Source organism: Pollicipes pollicipes, unplaced genomic scaffold (genome assembly GCF_011947565.3).
Source record: "Pollicipes pollicipes isolate AB1234 unplaced genomic scaffold, Ppol_2.1 Scaffold_5724;HRSCAF=6776_pilon_pilon_pilon, whole genome shotgun sequence".
Taxonomy (NCBI): Eukaryota; Metazoa; Arthropoda; class Thecostraca; order Pollicipedomorpha; family Pollicipedidae; genus Pollicipes; species Pollicipes pollicipes.
The window spans coordinates 15588778-15610777 of NW_023596746.1; the positions used below are offsets into that span (position 1 = coordinate 15588778).

General features: G+C 50.4%; 1 protein-coding gene across 2 annotated transcripts; it reads left to right on the forward strand.

Moving 5' to 3' along the window:
* Positions 1–67: 67 nt before the first annotated feature.
* On the forward strand, positions 68–21123 carry LOC119102646 (cytoplasmic tRNA 2-thiolation protein 1). 2 transcript variants are annotated; one of them, XM_037226107.1, is made up of 9 exons: positions 68–230; positions 10146–10196; positions 11930–12073; positions 12498–12676; positions 13228–13399; positions 13834–14022; positions 18984–19114; positions 19464–19659; positions 20826–21123. In XM_037226107.1, exons 4-9 carry the CDS (start codon positions 12657–12659, stop codon positions 21114–21116), a joined length of 999 nt encoding a protein of 332 aa, XP_037082002.1. In that variant the 5' UTR covers positions 68–230; positions 10146–10196; positions 11930–12073; positions 12498–12656; the 3' UTR covers positions 21117–21123. The 2 variants fall into 2 exon arrangements, with proteins under 2 accessions (XP_037082002.1, XP_037082001.1); XM_037226106.1 differs by lacking the exon at positions 11930–12073.
* The last annotated feature ends 877 nt before the right edge of the window (positions 21124–22000 follow it).

The following is a 22000-nucleotide window of genomic DNA, read 5'->3' on the forward strand; positions in this document are numbered from 1 at the left end:
TCGAGAAGGTCATCCACACCAACTTTTGAGGCGATCGTGACGCCCCTATATATCCAACTGGCAGCTGGATATCAATCTGCTGCTAGATTGACAGACGTTGCTAGATCGACGGACGTGAAACGCCGGTTGATCCGCTGGGATGGCCTTGGCGCGTCAGTATCGTGCCAGCAGATCGTAGGCCGGGGTTCGCCGTCGTCCGTTGTTGCTGTCGTGATTATTATATTTTGAAGGTATGATGATGAGATTTCCACTTGATATTGTTGTTGCATGATTATTTATGATGTTTTATGTCTTACGGACGTCAGTTGGTAGACACTTATAATTCAGCGTCTGGTACCATTGTGAACAATGACCGAGTGGCAAGTTTTACACTACTGATGCCAGGTTTTGGTTTATATGATAAAAGTGACTATATATATATATATGTATATGTATATATATATATATATGTATTTAGACATCCATGTTCTGTCTTTTTAAGGTAATGAAGGAAGGTAGTACCACCAATTTGGCATGTCATTGGCCAGCAGGAAACTCAGAGTAAATAGTACTAACCAAATTGCAATTTATGAATATGTCATAGGTAAAATATACTTCTTTCCTCATGCAGAGTTGCTGCCTCCTTCTACTTAAAACGTCCTAAGAATTTTGTAGCTGTCTGATGGGATCAAGTAATGCCCATTCCTGTCTTGGAATCAACAGATATGAGCAGCATTGACTGACAAAAAGTGGCACCAAGTGCAAAGGGCTTATTTTATTAGGCAAATGGTGAAAAGTGACAACTTTAAAGCAGATTGGACTATTTCACATTTGTATATTGTTTTAAACTGAGCTAGTCACTTTAGACCACTCCCTGCAGTTCAAATTTATGCCCTTTTAGAATATTGCAGCTCATGTCAAAGTTAGATGCATGCACACTTTTGCTGATTAGCTCTGTTTATCCTAAGGACACATAGTTATTAATGATAGCATAAAGATATCAGATGAATCCTAAATTAAAACATATATCCATTGACCTCATGTCATCAATTCTGATATTGACTTCATGTCAGGACACTTTTGCCTTAAGAGTACATCAGCATGAATTACCACATCAATAGGCAGCAATTGGTCAGTCAGCTTAAAGGGAATGTTTTACATTTGAAGATATTGAAGCAATCATCAGACATGACAAAATGAGCTGACTTTTGGTGTACTATTCATGTACTTTTTAAGTGGAAAGCCTGTGCTGAACAGCACAATTTTCTATTCGGTAAATATCCTCTCAAATGTCTCGTGGTTTGATTATGTCATCACAAATGCCCAGATATACCTTCCATGTTTTGTCATGTCTGATGCTAACTGAATTATTGATGATAATCACAAATGCCCAGATATACCTGCCTACATTGTATTTATTGGCCTTGACTGCCACATGGCTTATGGAATGGCAGGATTTGAATGATGCTATTAGGATGTCACGAATGCTAAGGTGACTCTGAAATACTCTCCCCAATATACCTTTCCCCATTTTTCCCATTTGGGTGCATAGCTTAGGAATTAGAAGGGCTTAGGTCTTAAGAAGGACAGGATTGTGAACAGCATTGAAAGGTCTTCAAGATGGCTATTTCAGTTCAAAACCCCACATAAGTGTGGAACACTTCTTTTAGCCTGTAAAATGCAGGTCATGATCACTTGACATATTTTTTGATACATAATACTGACGTTTTGGCCATGCTGCTAGCTTGACAGAGACAAGATGGTAGATCAAAAACATAAGAACAGCATAGCAACCTATGATATGAATGGAAGTAAAAATATGAAATCACTTGAATATGCAAGAACATCATGGGATTGCCCAAAATAAGCACACATGATGGTTGTCTGGTTTATCAAGTACTTGAATAAACAAGCCACCTTACCACAAGTTCTAGTGTTAAAGTTAGTCAGACTCAGACTCAGCAGGAAGTCTAACACAGGCACTCTGGGAATGACTGTTAAGTCATAAAACAGTTCCAGGATGTAGTCAAACACTGGGTTATTGGGCAGCCCTCCATTAGGCAGTGAAATTGTATTATGTGGAGCCTTTGCACCTAATACAATACTGATTGATACAAGTGAGTCTTTTCCATCATATTTGACATTTGCCAAAATGTCCTACCATGTGCAACATTTCCTTTTAAACATTGGGATTGTCTGTCAAGAGTGTCAGTACCTGAGTACTGCTCTGTTAATCATATTTCTTGGTGTGATATAATTGGTATCAACACTTTGGATAATCATCATTATCAGCCTTGGGCCTTGCTGTTATTGAACCAGCTTTTTGGAATAAGAACAAAGGAAATCTGCATGTTTCACAGATGAATTGGATAGATATTCAGGTTAGCATTTCAGCATGCCTGAATATCATTGGCATTTCATAATTTCAGCAAACAATTATGTCAGGTTCAAGCTCAGTTGAAGTGAACTACAAATGCATTATCAATGTGCATTAAACATTTGCACTAAGACATTCTGAAGGAGCATCCTAGGAAGGCTATTGTGCTGTGTTATTTTGTTGGTATGTCTGATTAATGTTATCTAAATAAGTAAGGTCTTTTACACAAATGGATGTAATGTGACAGGTGTGTGTGGTTATGCTTTGCGCATGTGAGATATGTACCTATGAATTATTATGTGACCATTTTTGGCTGTTCAGCTAGTGTTTCATCTTCTGCAGAGGTATGGCAAGGATAAGCTGACCCACCTTGTCTCATGGCTAAACCATCTATTGGAATAATAACTAGCAGCATTTGCCTCATCACCAGTCTGCCGTCAAAAGGCAAAAAGCCGTAACTCGATTTTCATCGATTTTTCGTTTTTGGTGTCATTTTGAAGCTTTCGAGAAGACGCCTCTGATGGTGGCGAGCATACACTTACGCGCGTTTTGTATTTCGAATTATAAGTGTATATGATCTGTCAAAAAGCCGCATCGCGCTAACTGACAATGATGCACGGCAGGCAAAAGGCCGCAAGTACGATTTCAGCCAGACAAAAAGCCGTATCTACTGCACAGGGCACATACGGCTTTTTGTTCACTGTGCTTTGGTCCGCAAAAGGAGTCTTCCGTCAGGTAAAAAGCCGCATCCGAACAAAATGGGACATACGGCTTTTTGCCTGCCAAAAGCGCTCCCGATACCAATGCATTTTCCGTCGCAAAAAACACGTATTCTCAGAAGTAGTACTACGGCTGCGTGACGATTGCGCGTGCTGCCGGTTGCACGTGAATAATTACAGAGGCGCAGCCAGGGATCGGGGGGGGGGGGGGAGCAAGGGGCCCAAGCTGGGATCCCCGAGGCCTGGATGTTTCTGTGAGTAGCAAAGATGATTCCTCACACAGGGTTAAAATCACCGTGATTTATCGCTGAACATCGCCTCGCCCCCGCGCCGTAAAAATCCTGGCTACGCCTCTGCTTCATCACATAAACTGCCTACTCCTCGTTCCGAAACCTGACGTATAGCCAGATTCGGTTAGCCCGCGTAAGACGGAACAAATTGGCCACGAGTTGTCTGATTGAGTTTTAACCAGAATTTAAATATTTCGATTTGACCCAATTTGACCTAAGTGAACCAACCATGGACGAAAAGAAGAGGAAAAAACGACGAGTGGTTAGAGTAGATTGGGATGACACATCTTTCGGGGAATGGCACTATGTTGCTATTTCTGATCTGCGACTAATGCCTGGGTCAACGCTGGAGGCTGGAGGCAGAGTGCGACTGAGACACAACGGCAAATACTGGACCGGGACGATTGCAGCAAAGAAGAAGCGTCGTCTGGCATTCGGTAAGTGATGAACGATACTATTGACCTAACAAACATTCTGTTTGATATTCACCCATCAGTCTTGACATGCTTAAGATACATTTGCATTCGAACGCATTTGCATTTGCATTGCATACATTTGCATTCTTAAGATACATTTGCTCTTGCACATGGCTGTGATATGGTTACTTGGAAAAATAGGTGATGCGGAACGCAGCGTTTGGTGTTTCTAACATTTTCTTGAGGAAATGTCAACTGCATCCAGTTCAATGTATCCGCGTTTATAGCAATGCCCCAATTCGTTTTGTTAATGTAAACCCGCTCGTTAAACATATTTCTAGGTAGTTCATTTCATTCTCATATATATATATATATATATATATCTCTCTCTCTCTCTCTCTCTCTCTCTCTCTCTCTCTCTCTCTCTCTCTCTCTCTCTGTCTCTGTCTCTGTCTCTGTCTCTCTCTCTGGCGCTCTCTCCATAATGAACTAACCATGAGAAGCATTCCGTATAGAGTATTGTTACTTTTGCACAGCATTGCCGCTTACCGTTAGCGTGTCCACTTGCGGAGAGGCCAAAGTGCACATAAATCGCATCATGTATGAGACACAATAGATTTTGTCTATTATTGAGAGCCAATAAGGGGGAACTAGAACCCACGACATCTTAGTTAGGCTGGTACGTATTAAACTATGCGATTCTTGAGCATGCTTCAAGTCGCACTACACGAATTGCTCCACTTGTTTTAGTCATGTTATGACATGAATGGATTGTTGCGCAGCTGTTAAAACTGGCATAAATTTTCTCACATCCGAGGTTTGGTGTTTGCGGACAGTTCTTGAAAAGTGCACACACCACTGTCCCCTGGCGTTTGTTTACATTCGTTCACCCCCGACCGGCCAGCTGTTCCCAACCTCTCGTGTTCACTGGTTGGTTGAGGTCAACCAGCATCCAGCCTTGAACATCTGGTGTTTTCGCATTTCAGATATCCCTGATGAGAAAACGCAGCTCGTCCCCACCTGCATGCCTACCGGGGCCCCTCCATCGAGCACTGCTGCCAGCCTGTCTACTCTGGCCACCCTTCCGGCTTCTATAACCCCACTATCGCGTACCGGAGCCAGCAATCCGCCAGGTACCAGCGTGACCCCGCTACCGGTTGCCAACGCCGCCACTCCACCAGTTATCGCCGCCTCCACCCTGCCGGATACCGCCGCCACCCTGCTGGATACCGCCGTCACCCTGCCGGATACTGCCGCCGCCACCCTGCCGGATACCGCCGCCTCCACCCTGTCGGATACCGCCACCACTCTACCAGTTACCGCCGCCGCCACCCTGCCGGATACCGCCGCCGCCACTCTAGCGGTCGCCGAGGCTACTCTGCCAGCAACTGTTACAGTGACTGCGCGGGGCTCTGAGATGTGCGCCACGCCAGACATCCCCCATGGTTCAAGTGAGCTGTCCTGGTTTACTGGTAGCATGTCAGTATTGTTTGATAGTAATCATTCGGTCGATTTTTTCTGCCATAAACAACACCAGTGACAGCCAGAGCGCTCCCATCTCTACGTCAAACGCACGTCATTACGAAGCTGCCCAATTCTGTCCTGCCGTCACTTCCAGTCCACATGTGTCATTGCGCTCAGAACCAATCCATACCGAACAGGACACTAACCTCCCAGACATGCAAGCCACAGACAGTAACTTCATAGACCTGCAACCCCAAGACGCTGGCCTCTCAGACCTAGCCCCGTATGCTAGCCTCCCGGATCTGCAAGCCCCCGACGCTGGCCCAGACCTGCAAGACCCGGACGCTGGCCTCGCAGACATGCAAGCTCCGGACGCAGGCCTCCCGGACCCGGAAGCCCACGACTTTGGCCTAGACTTGCACGACCGGGACGCTGGCCATACGAAAGTTAAAAAAAGACAACGGGCACGAACTCCTCAAAACAAAACTGAGGGCTTCAAAACCAAGCATCTGCTCCTGTCAGCGCCAGTGGGCTGCAAAGAGGGTACCTGCCAGCTGAAATGTGGTCGGAGAGTTCCGGAAAATGTGCGAGAAGAGATCAATACTGCAGTAAACTCACTGTCGTGGTCGGCGAGACGTGAGTGGTACCGTCGCTACGTAACGGATCGGGTCAGCGGGTCGAAATCAGGAGATGAGCAAAAAGAAAACAAAAGAAGACGAGTCCTTCGGTGGCATCTCCCGGTTGGCACCGAAGCTGTTGCCGTATGCAAAATATTCTTCCTGGCAACTTTGGGCTTTAAGAACGGCAATGACAAGCCAGTCCTCGCCAGTATCACTTCTCAGCCAGCAGCCCCCATGGATCGCAGAGGAACGAAGACCCCAAGAAACAAATTGGACAGCACAATCCTCGAGCATCACATCATGTCATTTAAGCCAGTTGCTCCTCATTATAGGTATTTGCACGCTCCGCAGCGGCGGTACCTGCCTCCGGATTTGAATACAGCCATACTCTTCAAACATTTTCAAGAAATGCATGGCACCAACATATGCTCAGAAACAAGATATCGTCGAACCATGGCTGAAATGAACATAGGGTTCACAAAACTTGGTAACGAGGAATGTGCCGAATGCGCGGCACATTCACTGCATACGTGCAGGGACAACGACGGGACGTGTCCTGACTGCCAAGCTCACATCCAGCACATCAAGCACAGAAACGAGGCGCGGATCGCTTATAAGGAAGACGCAGAACGAGTGTGGGAAGGCAATGAGCTTGTCGTGTCCGCAGATATGATGCGGATCTTCCTTCTGCCACAGCTCCCGCACAAAGTCGCCATATTCACGTCTCGACTTGTGGTTTACAACGAGACGTTTGCACCGCTCGGCAAACGAGAACCGAAGGCTGTTTCGATCGTGTGGCATGAGGGTACAGCGGGGCGGGACGCGGCTGACGTATGTTCCGCCTTCGTTCGGTACATCGAGCTGCAGCGAGATGTGGAGGCCATCACGATTTGGCTAGATAATTGTTCCGGGCAGAACAAAAATTGGATACTTATTACAGGCCTCATGCAGGCCGTCAACAAGCCTGGTAAGATGCTGAATCAGGTGACCCTCAAGTTCCTCCAAAAGGGCCACACTTCGATGTCGGCGGACGCAGTCCACCAGGTCTGCAACAAGAGCCTGAAGCGTCGTAGAGTGGTGGCAGACATGGAGGACTTTACAACCGTTATCGAAGACTCGTCGAAGGTGATCGAGATGAAGCCTAATGACTTCCTCAACATCACAAGTGGCGTGAGTGCCCAGAAGCTGAAGCTCCTAACCGAGGAAAACTGCCGACCATATCTGGCCTCATGCAAGGTGATCCAGGTTCGCCGTGGCCAGGACCTGGTGTTCACCAAAGTAAGCCACTCATCCAACAGCTGGCGTGCGTTCGACCTAGCAAAAACGACATTCTTCCCACGGGAACAGCCAGCGGCAAAGATGCGTCCGCGCGGTGTCAACAGAGCAAAGCTGGAGACATTGAAGCAGCAGCTCCTCCCACTGCTGCCGCCACAGAGGCGTGCCTTTTGGGAGAGCCTGACCGGTTCGTCCGCTCGGGAGCTGAACGACTAAGCGAATCATACAGGGCTCCTGATGGCCCTGGACGTGTTTGATAACTGCTCCTTCCATTCGAAGCTCCTAATACTGCAACGCACGTCAGCTGTGGATCTGTTATTTTGGGTATGGTTTTGTGATGTAGTTTGTGTATCTGTTTTTTTCTGTAACACCGCTTGTTACCAGACTTTTCCATCAGCATCAGTTAGGTGTTCCGTTCGGGAGCGGAACATGTGAAGGCGGCTCCGTTTGATGCATTCTGGGGCTTGACGGCAGAAAGGTGATGAGGCTCAGTGGCAGTGAGTGATACATTTTATGGTTATCAGGTTGCCTGCGGTGTCATTGCATTTGCTTAATGTTTACATCTGTTGGCAATACATCCGATAAGTATGAGGCATTCTTTCAGTTAACCCTCAGCTTCCGCTGGAGCTGGCAATCTGGCGACATTTTCAGACCCATGCACTAAGAGACCCCACGCCCGAAATGCAGCATTCTGCTTGGATTCGGGGTCCCAAGTGCAAACAAATGCAAGTACCGGACGTGACCTTACCTAACGTAAAGCATTGTATGAAGAGAACGGTCACAAGATTCGGTGTTTATCACTTCCCAAAACTTATGGTAGGCCAGGCCGGGCCATGTTGGGTACGGGTCATCGGGCCCGGCGATTTTTGTCTCTCAATTCAACACCGAAGCATTATTTTCACCTATATCTCGAATCATTATTAACCCCACGCAATGAAAAATATGTGCAGGGTTAAGCGATACAGCATTTTGCCTGCGAAATCCACCCCATGACTCAGTCGAGAAACTCCAAGAAACGGCTTTTTGACACATACGGCTTTTTGCCTGCCGGATTGTCCCATGGGTGACGACTCTTTCCGCAAGGCAAAACATTTTTGCATCTTAATTTAAAAACCTTACGTTTAAGCGTCTCAAAAACGTTATCTTAGGATTGGCCATGTAAACGCGGTCAGAATGGTGTATTTTTGCCCTTGCCTGTGCTAACTTCACCCTTCAATATGGGAGAAACCCCTTTTTTGTCTTTCTGAGCAACTTTATGATCGTAAAAACTCGGAGATACGGCTTTTTGCCTTGTGACGGCAGCAGTGTTTTGCAATGTTTTTTTTGTCATTTTTACCGTGGCTCTGGGAAGTGTAAAATCTGAGCTTTTACTCTCTAAGTGTGTGTTTATTACCTAACTACATTTTAGCAAAGGCACCAAAAGATGTGTCACATACTGAGCCCAACCAGTGGCTATGTGATTACTAAGGGAACAGTGTTGTGGGTAATGTTAGAGAGCTGTTGCAGTAATTAAGTATGTTACTTCAAAACTTCCCATAGCATGTTTTCAATCATGGCAAGAATAATGTAAGGAATCATAATTATAATATAATTGTAATTAGGATGTCATTTAAGCAAAATTGTATCATGAATAACAGTTTTGTGTGTGTTTGACTAGCCTAGAACACTGTCCACCTCTCTTTCACAGTGACATCAGTTCTTGTCAGTGAACTTGGTGAAAAACAAGTTCAGAAAAAAGAACAGAAAAAGTGAACAGCAGGACTCTGGGATAACACATTTTAGTCCACCTGGCACAAACGCCAATCTTCTGCCCGGAGTAATTACCGGCTTGCACCTTCATCAGCTTGCAGTTGTCAGACAGTGTCTGCCAGTAGCACCTGAGCCCTGGCCATGGAGTGGTCCCAGTCCGACACCTCTCCAATGACGCCGCGCGGCGGCCGCGGCCGCAACCGCAACCGCGCGCATCGCTTCTCGCCGCTGGTCGGCTTCACACCTTCGCCGGGCCGGGTGCCCGACTTCACGCCCTCGCCGGCGGCGCGTGGCGCCCGTTGGTCCAGCACGCCGCGCGGCAGGGGTGGCTTCGGCTCCGGCGGCAGGGGCGGCTTCGGCTCCGGCGGCAGGGGTGGCTTCAGCTCCGGCGGCAGGGGTGGCTTCAACCGTGGCGGTGGGGGCGGCTTCAGTCCCGGCGGCAGGGGTGGGTTCGGCACCCCGCGCGGGCGCGGCGGTCATGGCGGCCAGGGCGGCCTGTGCTTGGACGAGACGTTCGTGCGCTTCGCCACCGAGAACCCGTGGGCCGAGCTGGAGCGGAGCAAGGGTCTGGACTCGGCGCTGGGGCCGCTGAACACGGCCGGCGGCGCGCGCGGTCCCTCTGCCGCTGCAGTGCCGGCGCCCCCGCAGCACTCGCTGCCCGTGCCAGACGACGACGACAGCTTTGTGTGACGGCAGCCGTGGTGAAACGAGCCGAAACGTCGAGCGAACAGAAACACCGTTGGATCGCGTCAAGGCGACGTTTATTTTTTTGCGAACTAGTCCTCTCGCTTGTGTTCATGCATCGGATGTCACGCATACTGGGCTGCGGCCATTGGCGCCAACACACCGCATTGTTGGGTATGTTCTGCGCTATGTTTCTTATCATGCTGCTCTGAGCGTGTGGATCACATTTTTGTGGGGTTACTGTGGCCCATCAGTATCGTTCTCATTTTAAAATATGTCGGCGAAGAATCCCATTGGTTGCATTTCTGGTGCCATCTAATGGTGTTTCATGCAAGCACTTCGGCAATACACGCTTTGTTTGTTGCCTCGAACGACTTGTGATCTTTAGATGCTCCACCTGATGTGTTCTCACAGCATGTACGATCGTGTATTGTTAAATACAACAACAAAAAAGGTGTGTGGCATCTGCAACTTGGAAGTGAACGATGAAGGGCTCTCCGAAACGTCGTCAGATTGACGCTGTTAATTGGTAGCATTGCCTTCTAGGATTTCATCGATGCTTTTTGTTACAGACTATGCCAATGAAGTGCAAAACGGACTGCGGGAAAAATGCGATCCTTAAGGTAATAAGTGGCAATGATCCGGTTAATTTAATAGTTTCGATTAGCAACGTTTAGTGGCTTGATGTACTTCACATTTGGGGGCACTGCTATTTGCTTTGCATTAAGATTGTATTGGGGATTACGTTTGTGCCATATTACTCCTGTTTTGGTGATTTCTTTAAAGCGTGTGATTTCTTCAGCCTTCATGCATATTTCGCACGAGGTCGCCACCTGTTATATTTCAGAAAGGAAGACAAAGAACTCGCGTCTCCCTCCCTCATCTACCTAGAGGATTCGCCATCACTACAGGATCATCACCGTGCTAGGGCAATTTGCTAGGTACACTAGCAATTGGCGTCGGAAGTTTTCTTGCTAGGTAGACGAGCGACTGACTTCGAAAGCTTTCTTGCTAGGCACACGAGCGACTGATGTTGAAAATTTTCTTGCTAGACACACGAGCGATTGACGTCGGAAGTTTCCTTGCTAGGCACACGAGCGATGATGTCGGAGGTTTTCTTGCTAGGTACACGAGCGACTGACGTTGAAAATTTTCTTGCTAGGTACAAGAGCGGTTGACGAAAGTTTTCTTGCTAAGTACACGAGCGACTGACTTGAAAGTTTTCCTGCTAGGTACACGAGCGACTGACTTCGAAAGCCTTCTTGCTGGGCCAACGAGCGACTGATGTAGGAAGTTTTCTTGCTCGACACACGAGCGACTGATGTGGGAAGCTTTCTTACAAGGTGCACGAGCGATTGACGTCGAAAGTTTTCTTGTCAGGTACACGAGCGATTGACGTCGGAAGTTTTCTTGCTAGACACACGGGCGACTGATGTGGGAGGCTTTCTTGCAAGGTGCACGAGCGATTGACGTCGGAAGTTTTCTTGTTAGGTACACGAACGGTTGACGCCAGAAGTGTCCTTATTAGGTACACGAGCGACTGACGCTGAATTTCGTTTTGCTACGTACACGAGCGATTGACATGAAAAATTGTGTTGCTAGGTACACAAGCAATTCATGCCGGAGGTTTTCGTGCTAGGTACACGAGCGACTGACGTTGACAATTTTCTTGCTAGATACACGAGCGGTTGACGGAAGTTTTCTTGCTAGGTACACGAGCGACCGAGATGGAAAGTTTTCTTGCTAGGTACACGAGCGAACGATGTGGAAAGTTTTCTTGCTAGGTACATGAGCGATTGACGTGGGAAGTTGTCTTGCTAGTCACACGAGCGACTGATGTGGGAAGTTTTCTTGCTAGATACACGAACGATTGACATCGGAAGTTTTCTGGCTAGGTACACCAGCGACTGATGTGGGGAAGTTTTCCTGCTAGGTACACGAGCGACCGACGTTGGCATTTTTTTTGGTAAGTACACGAGCGGTTGACGGAAGTTTTCTTGCTAGGTACACGAGCGGTCGATGTGGGAAGTTTTCTTGCTAGGTACACGAGCGATTGACGTGGGAAGTTTTCTTACTAGACACACGAGCGACTGATATGGGAAGTTTTCTTGCTAGATACACGAACGATTGACATCGGAAGTTTTCGTGCTACATACACGAGCGACTGATGTGGTAAGTTTTCTTGCTAGGTATACAAGTGACAGACATCGAACGTTTTCTTTTTCTTTGCTGCCGAGGCTTTCCATCCTCCATCAGCTATGAAAAATTGATAGATACGCGAGCGAGTGATATCAGAGGCTTTCTCCTTCTCTGCTACCTGATCTTGTAACCTGCACCAATGACAATTGCTCCTCAGTGTTTGGACCAAGTGCCAGGTCCAAAACGGCTTGGACGGTGATTGGTGCCCTCACGGGACGCGAGCCTGGAGAGACTCCCGTTTGTGTTGCCGGTGTGCGATCCGGATGTGAGTGCTCTGCTCGGAGCGACCCCATACCCGAATGTGAGTGCTCTGCGCGGAGCGATCCAATATCCGGATGTGAGTGCTCTGCGCGGAGCGATCCAATATCCGGATGTGAGTGCTCTGCGCGGAGCGATCCAATATCTGGATGTGAGTGCTGTGCTCGGCAGCGACCCAATGCCCGCATGTGAGTACTGTGCTCGGCAGCGACCCAATACCCGGATGTGAGTGCCCTGCTCATCAGCAGCCTAATAACCGGATGTGAGTGCTCTGCTCGGCAACGAGCCAATACCCGGATGTGAGTGCTGTGCTCGGCAGCGGCCCAATATCCGAATGTGGGTGCTCTGGTCGGAACGACACATGCCCGGATGTGAGTGCCCTGCTTGGCAGCGAATCAATACCCGGATGTGAGTGCTGTGCTCGGCCGCTACCCAATACCCGAATGTAATTGCCCTGTACTCGGCAGCGACCCAAGACGGGCGACGCGCTCTGTCGCCAATGCTTCTTCTGGGCGTTCGAGACAGAGGTGCATAACACGGTGACAGCGGCCGGCCTGTTCAAGCGCGGGCAGTACGTGGCCGTAGCGGCCAGCGGCGGCAAGGATTCCACTGTGCTGGCTCACGTGATGAAGGAGCTGAACGAGAGGTGAGGGCGGGGCCCGGCGGGACGGCGGCCGCGTGTACCGCCCACATGCCCCCCGCCACGCGCTGCGCCCATCTATAGCGGCACTGGTTCGCAAGCTTAGTTGTTTTGGTTGAAACGTGTACCAGGATAGATTACTAGGGTTTTCGGTATTTTCGTAATGAACACTAACTCCACGCGTTTTACTGAATAGTACATTGGAATGTAAGTGAACAGACTTGTTACCTTACGATTTCTTCACTGGTTGGCGCTTGTGTTCCCCAGATTTACGAGCCTTATGTACCATTTCTCGAGCGCTACCTGACTAGACTGCTCAGGTTGCCTCTGAATGACCTAGCTTCTTGTGATGACCTTACGTCTGGCTGCTGACCTGCCCTCTGTCGTAGCCCTTCGAGGTAGAGCCGAGCTCAGCAGAACATTACAGGACCTATGGAGCGGAGCCTGAGGCCCTGATGCAGATGACAGTATCGACTGCACCCAGTCATGTGTTCTGTGCTAGACACCAGACGCCAAGCTGGCTTGACCTGACCTGGTCTAACCCGGGCCGGCGCTAGGTACGACTACGGTCTTCGGCTGGTGCTGCTCAGCATCGATGAGGGCATCACCGGCTACCGGGACGACAGCCTGGAGACGGTGAAGCGGAACCGAGACCAGTACGGCCTGCCGCTCACCGTCCTTTCCTACCACGACCTGTACGGCTGGACCATGGACGACATCGTCCGTCAGGTCAGCGCCTAGCGTCGCCCGCGGTCGACATCTGCCGGCTGCTAATGGTGACGGTGCACCGCCTGCTTATGTGTTCGGCGATTAAAGCAATGCAAACAACAACTTTTACTGAAGAACTGAGACGGGGTGTACAGCCTAACACGCCAGATGAGGACGATAGTCCGACAAATTATTCCGTCAGCAAACACCAGCGTTCTTAGCACTGAACAGGCGCACATGCAGCGCCGTGGCGGTGAATGCTGCAGCAAGCGGAAATTATAAACACCAAACCGACGCACGGAACAACGTAGAATACTCGCAGGCCTCCATTTAATTATGCGTTCATATTCAGTGGGCAACTGTCACCAGCTTGTGATGTGTCCGTGGTTTTTCCGAGACAGTAGTCAGTGTCAGCGTCGAGCACCTAGCTTCGTCTCAGAGCGCCTTGCCGGCAGGTGGGTCTACGAAACAACTGCACGTTCTGCGGCGTGTTCCGACGCCAGGCGCTTGACCGTGGCGCGGCGCTGCTCGGCGTCGACCAGATCGTCACCGGCCACAACGCCGACGACATCGCCGAGACCGTCATCATGAACGTGCTGCGCGGCGACATAGCGCGCCTGCAGCGCTGCACCGCCATCTGCACGGTACGTGCTCTGATCTGCACAGTACGTGCTCTGATCTGCACGATGCGTGCTCTCATCTGCGCGGTACGAGCTCTGATCTGCACGGTACGTGCTCTCATCTGCACGGTGCGTGCTCTGATCTGCACGGTACGTGCTCTCATCTGCGCGGTACGTGCTCTGATCTGCACAGTACGTGCTCTCACCTTCACGGTACGTGCTCCCATCTGCTTGGTGCGTGCCTTGATCTGCACGGTACGGGCTCTAATATACACGATACGTGCCCCCATCTGCACGGTGCGTGCTCCGATCTGCACGGTACGTGCTCTGATCTGCACGGTACGTGCTCATCTGCACGGTACGTGCTCAGATCTGCACGGTACGTGCTCTCATCTGTTCGGCGCGTGCTCTCACCTGCACGGTAAGTGCTCTCATCTGCACAGTACGTGCTCAGATCTGCACGGTACGTGCTCTCATCTGCTCGACACGTGCTCTCATCTGCTCAGTACGTGTCCCCAACGCACGGTCACGGCAAGTTTGCGTCCTTTGCACAGCACGTCTCCGTCATTTGCGAGGCATGTGTCTGCTATCTGCATGGAGCGTTTTGTACGGCACACATGGCCATCTGTGCGATGCGCGTTCTAATTATCGCGGACAAACACCATTGTGACCTCTGAGCCCTTTCAGTGAAGGTGATCAAAAGATTTGTACTGGCCCAACGAAATACAGATGTATTCCTGTAATGCTGCTACAGGTACCTGAAGTCATCACCATTACTTCACTACCCCCCCCCCCCCCCCCCCCGGTGTACTGCAGCTTGATTATTTTCAACATAAGAGACAACATATATATATATATATATATATATATATATATATATATAAAGGTGTGCTGATCACATTCTTTGAACTCAGTGAAGAGTGCATGCACTTGGGTCTCGGATACATTTGTTTTTTTGTGTTTAAACAGAAAGATTGCGTTATATAGGGTCGCCCCAAAAGGATTGGGGATTGATTGTCCGGGAGATCACGTGCTCGAATAACGCGGGTGCTCATGGTTGGGTACTGAAGTTCTACGGTGTTAAGTGTGCGATTGGGGCGAAGGCGTCATGAACATGTGTCAGGCGTCATGTCACGAACAAAGAACAGTCGGCCGCATGGCGGTCTGAGCTCTGATGGCCCATTTCCCAAGCAGGGACATGGTCGGGTCCACGATTCACATTGGTCGGGCTCTTGTATCGTTCAGGGGCGCAGAGTGCCTAACAGAGCACTGTGGTCATTTTGTGTCAACGCGGGGCCTCGAGTCGGTCAGGGGAAGATTTGCTTGACAGGGACAGGGGCGGGAGGCCGACTGGCAGAGGGTCTCTTGCGTTGGTCGGCCCAAGTGGAGTCTATGTGTAATTATTTGACCACCTGCAGCGAACAAGGATGTTGCTGCGTTAATGACGGCTCATGCGTCGACCTAAGGTCAACTTTGCGGGTCAGAATTGCCCCGCGTCAGGGAATGGACCAAGGTGATGTGATGTATCCCTCTAAGGGCCTCCGGATCGGCCACGAGATGACGCCCCGTGTCGCCAGAATGACGACCGGAAAGCGCACCGCGGTGGGACAGGATGGCCCTTCAGCCCTTGATCGGGAACAACAATGTGACCCGTAGTGTTGTACTCATCTCTACCGGAAATAATAGGTCTCATTATTGTTGAAAATAGAGGGTCGAAATGAGTTCGAACTGCATAACGCCATCCCGTTTCCCTGAGAACGTTCATTATTTTGCAGAATCGACAGGTGAAGTAAATACCATCAAAAGGTTTGACAGTGCGCGCCGGGTGCCGATATTGTGGTGGATAACAAGCCTGCCTTACTCAGTGCGCGTTTGAGGAACCTTAGGTGCGGCGCTCAGTTCCGCGCGGTGCCCGCCCTTCCAGCCAGTCTGAGAGGCTGGCGGCGCCATGTAGTCCCAGCAGCTGAGCGCGTCATACACTTCCAATGACGGGCCCGAAATCTCGGAGAGCAACGATAGCGGTGGCTTGGTTCGCAGTTTTCGTAAAACCGAACGGCGTTGGCCACTGCAAGTATCGCCAGTGGGCGGGCGCCGAGCGTGTAACAATGACTATCGTAAAATAATGTTTTTGGATGTCTCTCAGAACTAATTCATATAGTTCAAAGATGATACTGGGCGAATCTCTTTTTCCGACTTCGAGGTCGTCTTCGAGACAGATTAACAAATACAGTAACACCGGGAATGCATATTTTACCTTTACTCGTTCAGTTCCATCACCAGATTCGAGCACCACTTCACGGTGCTGTAAAGACCAATACTTTATTGTCACCAATCTAAAAACCGCACAGATGAAATATACGCCCGGAAGACCTCTAAATGGGCGATGTGGTTTCCAGAAGCGTTCAAAGGTACTTCTTTAAGATGCGTCACCATTTTCGTTCACCTGTTGATCACAACCCAGTATTAGCCACAGAGCCAATGGCGCGTGGCCTAGGGGGACTGCAACGCCTGGCGTCGAGTTTTGTGTTACCGAGATATGCGAGCGCGCATGCTCAAAAGTGCGCCACATAATTTATACCACCAATCAGTTCTGACTGAATGTTGAACATATCCAGACAAACGTGGCGTGGCCGTGTTAATACAAATTTTTGACCCATTTTGATCTTCAATCTACAGTCGTGGAATCCTTACTATCTGTACAACCCGGGAAAAAATTCTGACAAAGTTTCCGAGTTGTATCGGTTTAAAAAGAGTCTACTAGACCGTTGTGAGATGAGGAGCGCTGATGATTTATTTCATGCGGGCTTTTAACGCGTGATGTTGCCAGTTTATTTAGTATAAACTAAGGCGGAATTGATCTCGCGATAGCGTCTGCCCAATATTCCAGTAATAGAGGGAAAAATGTGTAATATATGCATACGTATGTGGTTAAATGGATATGTATTTATAAGATGTCTAAATAAACATGTCTTCAATAGCAAATTGGCCATATCCGGCGATTTGGTTTTTTTTGGGGGGGGGGGCTTTTACTATCAGGAGGCCCTTTGTCAATCCTTTCCCTCCCCCTTGCCAAGGTTCTGGCTGCGCTCCTGCTCCAGGCCCTGGAATGTACCCGAGTAGAAAGGTTAGTTAGAGTGCGGGACGTTACCAAAATCCGTAAGGCCTCAAACTGCCAGAGCGGGCCCCCGGATTGCGCGGCATGTTAAGCGCCAGGTCCTCGGTGTCCACCGTACCACTCACTCCGCCGGGGCAGCGCGGCTGGAGCTGATAAAATACCGGCTGGCGCGCTCACAGAGCGGCTTCGGCACCGAACGTCGTCCCCGTGAAATGGACTGCCGGTCGGTGTAAGGAAGTCATGCTCACTGTCCGCCCTCAAGCGTGCCGTGGGGGGCGTAAACAGCTGGGGGAGAGGGGAGATTGGATATTTGGTGATCTGGCTGATACGCATTCATAATCGCATACCGGTTTTGCCTTCACATTTTTGTGGTGTTTCTAGTTGTGTACATTATGTTCTTAGTACTTTTAACAGTAATCGTGGACTTGGTTTGGTATTTATCTGCATTGGCATGAGGCCGTGAACATTCTGTATTGTTTCTACGCCATGTCCTGGACGTACATCCGGTTACATACCATTTTTATATTAAATACATGCATGGATGCAAACACGTACGCACATACATAGATACAAACATACTTACATACACGCACACATGCATATTTTAAAGCCCTTCATTAGTCAAAGCCAAACTGCATTAGTCATAAGCCATCAGCTGATGAAATCGACTGACCGGCTGACCGTGACCAACCATGGAAACATCGAGTGTCGTGGCTCATTTTGACGATATGTAACAGCCAACTGCAGCTCATTTTGTCGTATCTTCTACGAGTTACTTAGCCTAAAAATGACATAATTCACCATGATCCAGACACAATGAATGCACATGTGTACCATGCCTAGGTTGCAAGGGGTGTGCGCGGGAAGACGGCTTCACGTATACAAAAATGAATAATAAAAAATGTCCCTAAGTCCAGGAGCGGGGGGAGGCACAATGTGGCGTGCTCCCCCCCCCCCCCCACCCACTTTGACGAAATGGAGAGTGGGTGCCATTCAGCGGAATCCAAGTGAAGTCATTTTAAGCCCAATACACCGCGGCAATACTGCAGCGTGCGTGAGATCGATTAAGCCATGGTCGGGGCTCTGTTCTGGCAACATTTGCTGGCCTGTGAGCCCAGTGCGCTTGTCTTGACAGCACCACAGCTGAATATATGGTAGAGGATGGAAGTGGCATTAGGGCTTATGGTTCACAGCCGGTCCTGCGACGTCTCACGGGGTCAGTTGGATGACGTCAGCCAGCAGGGGCGCAGCCAGGATTTTGTTTTAAGGGGGGGGGGGGGGGGGTCAGAGCAGAGCCCGGTTACTAAGCGCCACGCCGGTATTTTTTTTTTTACCTCTCTGGAGTCTTTTGCGGTGACAAAAATCCGACCTTAAGTAGGAGGTCTGGGTGCATCATGCCCTTTCCTTGGCTGCGGCCCTGCCAGCGAGGCAAAACTGAAGATTCACCCATTAAAGTGGCAAGACGCTCTCAGTCAGCAAGCGACAGATTCCTTCTGGGGAGATGACTGTCTGTCTCTGTTTCTGGATAATGCCATGGGTGCCTGCTAAACCCGAAGTGCTAGCTCATCGTCCGGTTGCAGCCGTAATACACACAGATGCGCGATGCCGCCCGGACGTGCAGCCATCAGCCAGAGTTGTTATCGTGTGGTCCAGATGTCCAAATATGTTGTGTGTTCGCGTGTGTGTGCGTACGTGCGTGTGCGTGCGTGCGTGCGTGCGTGCGTGCGTGCGTGCGTACCTGCGTGCGTGCGTGCGTGCTTGCGTGTGCGTGCGTGTGTGTGCGCCGTTTGGAGTGCCATTAGCTCGGTAATTTGGTGTATGTGGTTCTGAAACCCGGCCATTAATTCTCTGTTCTTTTTGCCGAGTGCAGGGTACCGAGGGCTCCATTCCTCGCTCCAAGCCATTCAAGTACACGTATGAGAAGGAGATCGTCATGTACGCCTACTTCAAAAAGCTAGACTACTTCTCCACAGAGTGCATCTATTCTCCAAACGCGTACAGGTTCGTGCCGACCGGGTCATGAAGTTAGGTCTGTTTGTTCGGGTAGCTCAGACGTACTGACCGTCATGCTGCTGTGTAAGTGCAACTGCCCGACCAACTGTCTTGTGCACATCAAACAGTGGTTCACATCATCATGGTGTTGTCCAACATGTACGATAAGTCAGCGAGTTATCTCGGCTGGTTCTGCACATGCTGCACTACCGCCGTAACGTGTGCCCGAATCGGTATGTCCTTATTGGAGCCGGAATGTCACCGTATGGGCGTCAGTACGGGGATTCGTGGACCGGCCTACATCGCGTTGGCTCCGTGCCCGTATGTCACGCGCCCACCTGTTCTGTTCTATCGCCAGGGGGCACGCGCGAGCCTTCCTGAAAGACCTGGAGGCGATCCGGGCGACATCTATCATCGACATCATTCACTCGGGCGAGAGCCTGGCGGTGCGGGACGCCGCGCGGCTGCCCGCCCAGGGCACGTGCACACGCTGCGGCTACATCTCCTCCCAGGCCGTCTGCAAGGCCTGTGTGCTGCTGGAGGGCCTCAACCAGGTCAGTTGGCTGCGCTCGGCTCCTCCCGGCCGGCGGACGAGGAATGCACACTACCGCCCCGAACCGACCCGTATGGCTGCCAGGCCGACGCCGCTCTCCCAGGAGGACTGGAGACTGGTTCCGCCTCACGTATGTGCCCTTAAACAAGTCAGGACAAGTTGCCCGCATGTCTGTGCTGATGAGCTGCCGCCCGTGGCCGAGGTCTCGACTGGGGCCGGTCTCGGCCACCACTGCCTGCCGCCGCTCAGGCGCCTGACGACGACGGCCGCCAGCTGTCGAGGCGTGCGTCACCGGCGGCTTGTCGGCACCCGGCCGACATCCAGAGGGCGTGCAGCTCGCTGTGATGGCCGCAGTTCACCGCCCGTCTTCAATGTAGGAGGGTAGGGGGGGGGGGGGGTGATGACCTTTCAACTGTGGTGAACACTCAGCCGCTGTCGTATTCAGCCCTAGAATGCTCTCGCGCCCAAGCATTCAAACCAAACGCAACTGATTTGTGAAATGCTTAAAGGCTACCAGATCTCAGATGGCTCGCGACCGGGCCTGTCACGGACACGACCTGGTAAGCCTGGTACAGGCGTGTCTTGTTTATTTTAGTGTTGTAGACGGTTGCGGGCAATTCGTTGGGTTGCGGTTTAATGCGTTGGCTGCAATTATTCTCGAAACGCCAGTTTCACGTATTTCCATGCGTTCTGGCAACGTGCGGCTAGGTTGCGATCAACGCGTGAGTGTTGAAAGTGCGCGGTACCTTGCTTCTGATGGCCTATGTGATGCTCCATGCTGGTGATACATACCATACATACCAAACTGGTGATGGTATACTGTTTTTTTTTGTCGTCGTTGAGGCTTTTCGACGCAGTCAGCCGCTGAGGCTATATGGCGTCGCCTGCCTCTCACCCTGGCAGGAAGGGCGGGCACCGCGGAGAATCGAACCCCGTACCTCTGCGCGTACGTACGTTAACCACTGCGCGTCTGATTTCCCAGACGCGCAGCCTTCAACGCAGACGCGTTAACCACTACGCTACCGGTACCCTCATATGCTGGTTGTTACCGTCATGCTGTTGGTGATACGGTATATTTTTCGGCGAACACCTTTGCCCACGATCCTGTACATCCTGTACAGTTTGGTATCGTATCTGGCTGTCATGCTGGCTATGGTGTCTTCACAGGGTCAGCCACGGCTGGGCATCGGGAAGTGCAGTAAAGTGCGCGAGCGTCTCCAGCAGGCAAGGAGGGAAGTCGGCCCGGGAGACGCACTGAAGGCCGGCGAGACGCTGCCGCCTGCAGCCGGTGTACGGCGCTCCGGAGACGCGGACGGCGGCCAAACGGCCGGGCCGTGGCCGCCTTCGGAAACGAGCCGGGCGGACAGGCCCCACAACACTGCGACCGGCGCAGCTCGCTGCTGTGGGGGTGCAGGCGCTTGTATCGCCGACGGTGCCTGTGCTCGTGACATACCGTGATGTGGTGCTGTGGCAGTACACTGTAACACAGGCCATGTTAGTGTTTCTCTAGGTGGTGGTGACTTGAGTTCGGGTTCGGATCAGGGCATTGATGCTGCAGTTATTATTTTCAATTTTTGGTCATTGTTGGTTTAATGACCGGCTTAGAAAATTATACCAACATGCCTACCCTTTTCTTTTTTCCCAAGTATTCAAATAACTACGCTCCTGGCTGAATGTAAGCCTTAAAATGGTGACGTATGAGCGACAGCATTGTGAGGAAACCTTCACACTAACGGCAAATTTTAGACATGAATACCGATGTACAAAACAAAGGGTTTGCGGAAGGGCCTTAACCAGTTGGTAGAGGAATACAAGCACCCACCGGTCGTCGGTTTGCTTTGCTAGTGATAGCAAACCGACGACCGGCTGCTTTGCTAGTGATAGATGGTTGGGAGCAAAGAGCAGACCTCGTTCTCCTCGTGTTTGCCTTCGAACGGGCTAGAAACACCTACCAAGGTTAGACGACAGCGCTGTTAGGCACCATTGCTTACCGACGGTTCCTGTCTGCTGTGACGGCCTGTCGACCTGACTGACCATCCCTCGGCCGCCCACCGACCTGGTCCCGACCAAGGCTACTAGGTACCGGCTACGTAGAAGTGACGTCATCATCGGACTAAACAATATGTGAAAGTAAGGCAACGTGTGGAGGGCAGGTGCCAATAATTTCGCTGATGCTGCGCTATGATCTTTTGAGGCGTTGTTCAACTTGCAAGTCCATAATGACGAATGGGTTGGTTGGAAAGGTACGCAAGGAATAATACCCGAACTACCCTGATATATCCCCAAGACTTTCGAGCTGAGCTATGGGCTACCACTCGACTGGCAGAAGCAGCTAAACTTGC